Source organism: Haplochromis burtoni, unplaced genomic scaffold, assembly GCF_018398535.1.
Source record: "Haplochromis burtoni strain Fernald_Lab_line unplaced genomic scaffold, NCSU_Asbu1 Contig_742, whole genome shotgun sequence".
Lineage (NCBI taxonomy): Eukaryota > Metazoa > Chordata > Actinopteri > Cichliformes > Cichlidae > Haplochromis > Haplochromis burtoni.
The window spans coordinates 146,953-156,006 of NW_024583103.1; the positions used below are offsets into that span (position 1 = coordinate 146,953).

Consider the following 9,054-nt stretch of genomic DNA (forward strand, 5'->3'; position numbering starts at 1 on the left):
TTGGAGCACAAAGCTCCACAGAGAATAGATTTGAATGTTTGTCTAATTTATCATTGTTGGAGACAAACTTCCTCAAACTGAACTAAAGTAAAACAGAAACATTTTTATTTGAACATCCCAACCTGTTGCATGGATACGACAGTGCCGTTGGTCTGTTAGTGTTTCCTGTCAGGAACCTCGCTTACTTTCAGCTCGAGCTGAGCTCAATATCCTGGCTTTTTATGCACTCACACTTTTATTTACCTGTTTTATCTGATTTATTATTTATTGTTTATTTACTGACTGTTTGTATGCAGTGTATATTTGTATAACTTCTACAGCACTTTGGTCAACAGGTTGTTTTAAACGTGCTGTATAAATAAACTTTGACTGACACATAAAGTAAAGCCAGCTTTGCATTGTTGGAATAATTTGGTGAATTTCCAACAAGCTGGCGACTCGCCCTCCTGCCCCTCCCTCACTTTTCTTTCTAATAAAGCTTCTCATGTCCGTCGTTGATGAGCTTCAGCTGGTTAGCAAACACCAGTTTGTCAGACCTGGACCAATCAACACTGTCAGCTTACAGGTGCTGTCGGAGGAATGCAGTGCTGTGATTGGTTGGTGATGATTGGGTAGTCTGGTCAGAGACGTGAGTGTGACTTCTGCCCAGATAAACTGTGACGCCTGAACACATCTTTACTTTAATAAACATTTATTTTTATTCTGGAGCCCCGAACGCCTCGGGCTGAAGACACGCCCACTTTTATTTAACCTTATCTGAAGAAAGCTGCTGCTCAGGTCCTGGTGACAGAAACCTGTGAACACGTCAAAGCTGACAAAGAGTCCGAACACAGCGTCACATGACACTGACAGCACTGCTCAGTGGACACAAAAACACTCAGAGGGTTTTTGTGTTTTTACAGAATAAAGTGTTTTGGATGTTGTTAATGTGTGATGTTATATAGAGCCATCATGTATTATGTCATCTATAAGTTTGTCTTTGTATCACTGCTCTGACAGGGTTTGTGTTTGTGTATAATTTGACACATTAAACACTTCAAACTACAATAACTTATTTTTGTCTTCTTGTTTTCAGCAGAATCACAAACAGCACAGGTTGGTTTTCCACAGAAACACAGCTTATGTTCATGTTTATGCTCGAGGCAAATACTGAACTCTGTGAGTCATAAAATAAATAATGTTGGGTTTGATGAGTCCATAAACTACAAGTGAAGTGAACTTAATACAAACCGGTTTACAACACATGATCATGTTGTATTCTCTGGATGGTTTCAAACTTTATGTTTGTGAAATTAAACTTTCAGAGAAAATTTTAAAGATACACGAACTGTGTTACAGGTTTCTGTCAGCTGATTGGCCCTCTCCAACATGCTCCGCCCTCTGCTCTGCCTGTGTGCTCTCATTGCACTGACAGGTAAACACACACACCATTGTGTCCTCACAATACTCAACTGCAAAAACATGAGAGTGACGATGAAGAAAACTTTAAGTACAAATAATCTGACATCGTCAGCAAACTTTCATCCTTTTTTTTCCAAGATTTTTAATTATTCTTTAACAATAAAGTAAAACAAAGAGCCAAATATACAAAAACAATAATTCACAGAAAACAAACAACAATCTGCTCCTCCAGAAGCATCTTCAACCCTCAACATCCTCCAATCAAAGAAAACACGTTCAGATTTACACAGAAAACAACAACAAACCAAATGGATCACAAACAGCATCATTTGTTTTCATATTAGTCATGAAATCAATAAATACAGTTAAAGTTGAATAATGATCATCTGCTTATCAAAATGCCATTTATGAATACGTGACATAAAGTCTCTGGTCTGTTATGTTTGTTTCCAAGAAAGCTAAGTGATGATGTCACAGTAAAGCTTTACACTGATTGGTTAACGCTGTTTAATCCATTCATGAAGGCAGTTTTTCAGCCTGCAGCTCTCCCTGTTTGTCCGACCAGCTAACAGACTGTAGCTCACAGCTCTCATGTGTCTCTGTGTCTTCAGGTGCTCAGACATTCAATCAGTCTTCAGTGTTGGACATCAGCTCATGTCCCATCACGTATTATGGACAGCAGTACGAGAAGCTCTATGTGAGTAGGATGAAGCCTGATGTTTTAGCAGATCTTTGTGTTTCCATCACTGTGGCTGTTTACTCTCCACCTGTGGCAGAGATCATGTTTGCAGACTGAGTGAACATCAGCAGTGAATGAAGGTCACACACTCTCTGTTCACGGATTCAGGCCCTCAGAGGGCAGCTGGCTTTAAGCTCAGAGTCTCATTAATGTCCTCTGCAGTGATGCTGAGTATGTGAACCTGATGCAGCTTCCTGAAGCAGAGCGAGAGCTCTGACTGAAACCTGAGCAGCTCTGACACCAACAGTTCAGCTGTAAATGACTCAAAACACAAAAGATGTTGATGTTTGACTCGTTGTGTCTCTGATTTTCCACAGGTGAACATAACATCTGGAAATGTTACCGTCTGTTTCAACGGCTTTTTCAGTCCTGAAACTGGAGGCGACTGTTTTGTGCAGCGTTCACTGGGAGCAGAGAGTTTTTTTTTTTACATATCTTCATATCGTTATTATGTTAATTGCTTCTTCTCGATACATTTCAATGATGTGAGTGTTTTTCTGTATCACACAGTTAAATCTGACTGGTGTCACTTTTCACTGTTTTACCACAAATTAATTTTATAAACACTGCAAAGCAAAAATAAAATTTGAGGTTTTATCACATCAAAAACTTTTGTAAAAGCTTTTAGAAGAAACTTCCTGACAGTGTCTGAAACTTTTCTGTTTGCTCGTTACAGTTTGGTTTGGTTCATTATATGTATGGGACACAACGATATCTGTACGTGTATAATTACATCTCTGATCCACTGGTGAGTCTCTGAGTGTTTATAAACAACTTTACACGTCTGTTGATGTTTAAATACTACATGAAATACTTTCTAACAGAAACATCGTTGTCTCTGCTTTGTAGTCGTAACATTGATTGTGTTTGTTTCTGTCCAGGTGTTTGAGCTTCAGGTCGGTGGAATCACAGTTGATACAGTGAATGCTACTTATACATATAGACCTTATTACTTCAGTTTTAGTGGATGCAGACACTCAGGTAAGTGAATCTAAAGCTCCAAACTCAAAATTGTGATTCTGTAAAATGTAACTATTTACGGTGATGTTTGTGCTCACAGTTGTTAAACGAGTCAGTGATCTGTGAGTGTTTGAATTCCTTCAATCCTCAGGTCAGATGTATCGACCTGGTACAGTGATCAGCTCTGATCCAGAAACCTGCTTAAATCTCACCTGTAATGAGACTTCAGTCCTCCACACCTCCAGCTGTGGTCCACTGGAGCGTTGTCAAGGCAACAACATGTAAATATGTCTTCTTTGTATTTAAAAGAAAGCAGGGAGTGTTAGTATTACATCAGCAGTGATTGAACTCATTTTGAACAGCAGCTCTGATCAGATCAAAGAGCTCAGTGAACAGTGAGTTTGATACAATGCTCACACTTCATGCACAGCTGCTGATTCACAGCTGGATTATTTGATGAATCACATATCAATCTGTTTGTCTGGCTGGTGTTTCCTGTAGCGCCACCATCAGGTTTTTCTCTGAGATGTCTTGAAACATGAGAGCTCCCACTGGTGGCTGCAGCTCCCAACAGCAGCTCATTAAGATGTTCATGGTTGGATTTTTTTTTTGATGACCAGGATATGTCCTTACATATTAAACAAATATGTAAGCATGTATTTTCTTCCATTTGCGCAACATCTCTAAAATTAGAAATATCCTGTCTCAGAGTGACGCTGAAAAACTAGTTCATGCATTTATTACTTCCAGGCTGGACGACTGTAATTCATTATTATCAGGATGTCCAAAAACTCGCTGAAAAGCCTTCAGCTGATCCAAAATGCTGCAGCAAGAGTACTAACAGGGACTAGAAAGAGAGAGCAGATCCTCTCACAGGGCTCTAGACTAACTTTTTGCCACGGTTGCACAGGTGCGCCTAAGTTGTTTGAATCAGCATAAAAGTTGCACCCAATTGCATTGCTTAAATGTTCACTTTTTTTAATTGCTGTCCATACAGACAATATTGGCACTTTGGCACTTTTTGGCAATATTGTAGACAATGTTAAACTGAATAATCATGTTAAACTGAATAATCATCTCGGCTCCTCTGACGACCTGTTTGCTGCTGCCTGCTGCTGAAAGGCAGTGAGGAGAGGGGACACTTGGACGGTGCATTTATCACAGCATATAATTATTTCTGGATTCGATTCAATTTATAATTATAGCCTCAGACAATCAGAAATAATATAATTCTGATCGTTTATCAGTGCTGACACTTGTGAGACTTCATCAGAGGTGTGAACATCACAGCAGATGCCTTTGTGTCAAAGTAACTGAGGATAAAACACAGAAAAACATGAAGGAGATTTTCCTGGCCTGCATTTTTATAGCAGATAACCTTAAAAATATTCTGCAGTAGATCGAAAACTGAAGAAAAACATGACTCAACATATAAAATTAAGTGAATGTTACAGGGGTTTTATTAAAAAGACTGCTGAGCATTTTACAATTTGACATCTTTTTAAAACGTTCTTCGGTATTAAACAGCAGAAATAAGGCTTTCTTGTCAGAGGTCATTTTTGAAAAAAAAAGCAGTTGCTGTCAGCACTTGTACACAATAGTGTGAAATAAGCAAATGAATGGGAGAGAGAGAGAGCTGTGCTGGAAGTGTGATTTTATCTTGGTGGAAGCTAAACAGTAATAGGGAATTAATGACGATATTTATCAAACGGGAACACCAGGTTGGATATTCTTTTGCTGCTGACTCGGTGAATTTTGGTTGGAGAGTAAAAAATCCTGCAGCTCAGAATCTGTGAGCTTTTTCAGCCTCGACAGCATGTCCAAGTTCATGCTGTCGGGAGAGAGAGCCGACAGCTCACAGATTCTGATCCATCGTGTCTCTTTGTTTACGTCATTCTGTAGAATCTGTTTACTACTACTACTCTCATTTGCTGTTTTAGCTGTTTGGTGGTTGTTGAAACAGTTTTGTGAGTTTCTGGCAAAATAATTGATATTTAAAAATTGATTCAGGATTTAATGAATAAATATCACCTTATTCAAGCTGAAATCCATTTTAATTAGAAAGTTATTGAAACCCAGCACTACTACTCACCTCTGTCTATCTGCCTGCAATCAAAAGGGTCCCGCCCCTGACTATCTGTGATTGGTTTAGACCACAACATGGGCATAATGTGTATCTGTTGTTGACCACACGACTTTCAGAGTTACTGAGACTTTTTGGGGGGGACTGAACGGCTGGTCGCACCGATGCAATTTATTTATTTTTTTGTTGCATCATTGCATTGAGAAATTAAGTCGCATATGTGACCAAATTGGTCGCACTTTAGAGTCCAGCTTCATTGACTGACAGGTTTCCTCCTGATAAGATAGCATATATCCTTCAAACTGTCGACAAAGTTGTTGCACATAGGACGTGACATGATTGTTGCGGTTTTCATTCTAAGGTCATAGGATGTTTATGTCTAAGTGACTGTTGTTGTGATTTAGGGCTATAAAAATAAAACTGAATAATGTTGAATTTTCTGCCTTTATCAGCTGTGTGTTGGCCTCCACCTGCACTGTGACCGGCCCCACTATCATCGACGTCCACGGCCAGATTAACTCCATCCAGGATCGGTGTGCGTACTCTCTGTTCTCGACTCCGTCACTCCCAGACTTCCTTGTTCTGGGAAACTTTGAGGACCGCCATCGTAAAGATGTGAGCTTTTTGGACAGTGTGACGCTGCGTGTGGACGGGCATGACATTCACCTGGAACAAGGTGGGAGAGTTCAGGTAAGCGACCTACAGCCACAGTTCATGTGTCAGAGTGGAGTCTGATCCAAAGTCCTCCCTCATCCTCTGCTGTGTCTCCTCTCATCTTTCTTCTCAGGGCTGTTAGAAGCAGTTCTTTCAGAGCTGCTGGACTCAGTGGTTGTTGCTGTGAAATCAGCCTGTTTGTGTGTTTGACATGTTTCACTCAGTGTTTCCACCACTTTGTCTCTGCTGTGATGCAGCTGGACGACTCCACACTGACCCTCAGCAGCTCATCTCAGCTGGTTCATGGTGTGCAGCTCTCTAAGGACCAAACTGGAGTCACTGCCAAGCTGTCGCTCTCCAACCTCAACATCTCTGTCTTCTTTGATGGCGACACCGCACAGATCCACTTAGAAAGTACAGAAAATAAAAAGTTTAATAAATGGAATGTAAACTCCAAACTGTGCTGTTATTTATTGAGCTGCTGTGTTCATCCAGTTTGAATATTGATGCTGATCTGACTCATTCTGTCCTGATCCTGTGCAGGACCTGCTGGTTCATCTGTGGAGGGTCTGTGTGGAAACTCCAGCAGCTCTCTGAGTGACCTGAGGCTCTCTGAGTACAGCTCCACCAGGTAAGACCTCATCACAAGCTCACAGTCCCTCTGACTGCTGCTGCTGATGTTGCAGATACAGTGGAACCCTGACTTATGAATACCCCGTTAAATGAAAAATTCAAGTTACAAAGGCACTGAACGGCAATATTTCTGCCTGTGTTATACAGCAAAATGCCCGTGTTACGAAATCCGCTGGCTCTTTTCGGCTGAGCCCAGAATGTCCACAATCCGAATTATGTGCCAACCCCCCTGGCTTTCATACTGGGTTGTTGTTGCAGTTAGCAATTAGCCAATAGCTTATTGTTCATTCATAATGAGGCCTGCAAGCGATTTGAGTGAAAAGAGGAAGCGTAAATTGCTCTCGATGACAACAAAGAGAGAAAGTATTGATAAATATGAGTGAGGTGCATAGCAAATGCCCGGTGGGCCGATGGTAATTTTTCGTTTTTATGGGCCGATTTTTATTTATTTATTTCTTTGGTACGGTATAAAAAATGAAAGGTGGTGGATTGGCCAGATGCTGGCAGATGCGTAAAAATAACTCAATTGTTTGGTAGTGGCTATGGCGTAGCTTTCACAGATTCAGTAAAATTAGCAAGTGGTGGAGGCCAGCAGGTGGATGAGGGAGATTGGAGGCAGGAGGAGGATAGACCCGAGGCGGCCGTCGGTGTTCCAGCCAAATGTGTCATCTGTGACACTTGTGAGGTTGTCTCAAACACACTCCATCAGTCTTGATGCCATTGAACAACAAAATGTTTAAAAATGTGGCGAGTGTACCTGGTGATATCCTCATGCGCGACGCAATCGCGAAAACAGCAAACAAGTAACACCACGCCGATGCTGTTCACAGGACAGCAAGAGTAAACAATCAGGAGACTCTTGCCATCGTTATCGTTCCCCTCCTACATTTTATTTCTCCAATTTCTCCGTTTTTGCTTCACAACTAAAGCGTGCAGTTTACTTTCTGTGCACTAACATGGACTCGAATCAACCAGCGCCGCCTCTGGCCAAGTGCCACAGCCTACAGCCAGATCTTGTGACACACATCTGCACCACGTTTGAATTCGTTTCATGCACATTTGTACCTTTAAATTGTGTCTGTTTGTGCATCATGCAAATAAACCTTTGAAATGAATGAAATGATATCATGTATTTATTATTCGCCAATATTTGTACAAAATTGAACATTATATACACAAAGTCATAGAAATCACCACCCCCTGTTTATCATGATTTTAATATTTTTGCCCATAAGAAAAACGTCTTGAACAAATATATGACACACTTATATTTCATTAGTGTTGTAACATCACATGTTGTTAACGTAGTCTACCTGTGTCTTTTCTCTGCAAACGAACATTTTAGAGTTGGTTGTTATATACAGTCTGTATAAGTGTGGTTAATCTAATAAACATTTGTAAGGAGATGGCAGTTACTGTGAATGTACAGCAGTTACACAGTGATTAGTAATAAACAGCCAGACAATGACTGACAATCTCATTCAATCTTGCAAATTGTACCTTCTGTGGAAAGTGGTACCACACAGTGTGTGTGGACTTCCCCTGTGCAGAAGGCGACTACAAATGTTGTGGGTGCTAAATAAACAGAAACAAATGATCCCTGTTGTCTTTGCTTACTGATTGTTTTCAGTGTTGACAATCCACATTGCTGGCATTGCATCTTCCAACATGTTTGTGGGTAGATTTGGATGTACCAGGGGTAAGTGCAGCCACTCAGCCTCTACTCAATGTGATCATAGCAGCAGGTGCAGATGTGTCACAAGTTAATCTAGTAGTAGTAGGCTATGGTGGCAGCAGTGGACTGACCTCCATTTGAAACTGCTCCAGCTGCTGTGTGATAGTGGATCTGCTACAAATTGAAGATCATATGCAAGTTTTGGAAATTAACCCTTGTATTATGTTGAAAAACAAAAAAATGGCATTGATTTTGTTGCGGGTCATTTTGACCCATACTGTGTAAATCCACTCAGAATTATCCAAAAGAAACTGCACTAAAACAATAGCAACTTTATTTTCCATTAGATAAACATGTTGTTAAGGAAAAAGTTATTTTTGTTCACCCCTAACACATGTAGAACACAGACATACAACAGTTTAACTTTCCATAACTACTTTTAGGAACAATTTGGTAAAGGTTTTTTGTTCTTACAAACACATTTCTGTTGAACTTGCCTGATGTTCTCAGTTTTTCAATGCTCAACATTTTCAATTTTGTCCACATCATGGACAGAATGTAACTGTGTGCTTTTTGCAAATGTACTTCTTGCATTTCCCACAAAAAGTGCTTGTTTTAAAACAGGAATCTTCCTAACTAAGACTTAAAACAAAAGATTTCTACATCTCATCCAGACTCAAAAACAGATGGCAAACCAATCGACACACCTGAGTCACTGACTTTCTTAAATCCACTCACTCTCACTGCAGGGCTCTAGTCTAACTTATTGCCATGGGCGCACCGGTACGCAGTTAGGCGTACCGGCACAAAAGTTAGGCGCACACAAATTTTATAATAATTTATATAATATGTGTTTTTCTGGATACACTGTGCTTTTTCAGCATTCAAAGATTGATGACACCGTGTCAG

The 9,054-nt window shown here is 40.3% G+C and overlaps 1 protein-coding gene across 3 annotated transcripts in view; it reads left to right on the forward strand.

Annotated features, from left to right (window-relative positions):
• The window catches only part of LOC102302538, a 9,740-nt gene extending 1,675 nt beyond the window's left edge, over positions 1-8,065 (forward strand). The window contains exons 2-11 of one of the 3 annotated variants that reach the window (XM_042215518.1): positions 1,076-1,095; positions 1,339-1,414; positions 2,013-2,098; positions 2,458-2,625; positions 2,817-2,888; positions 3,022-3,121; positions 3,252-3,381; positions 5,636-5,873; positions 6,095-6,251; positions 6,381-8,065. In XM_042215518.1, coding sequence (XP_042071452.1) covers positions 1,369-1,414; positions 2,013-2,098; positions 2,458-2,625; positions 2,817-2,888; positions 3,022-3,121; positions 3,252-3,381; positions 5,636-5,873; positions 6,095-6,251; positions 6,381-6,472 — 1,089 coding nt within the window. In that variant the 5' untranslated portion in view covers positions 1,076-1,095; positions 1,339-1,368 and the 3' untranslated portion in view covers positions 6,473-8,065. The remainder of the gene's footprint in view (positions 1-1,075; positions 1,096-1,338; positions 1,415-2,012; positions 2,099-2,457; positions 2,626-2,816; positions 2,889-3,021; positions 3,122-3,251; positions 3,382-5,635; positions 5,874-6,094; positions 6,252-6,380) is intronic. The other 2 variants (XM_042215519.1, XM_014330305.2) reach the window with 2 other exon arrangements.
• The last annotated feature ends 989 nt before the right edge of the window (positions 8,066-9,054 follow it).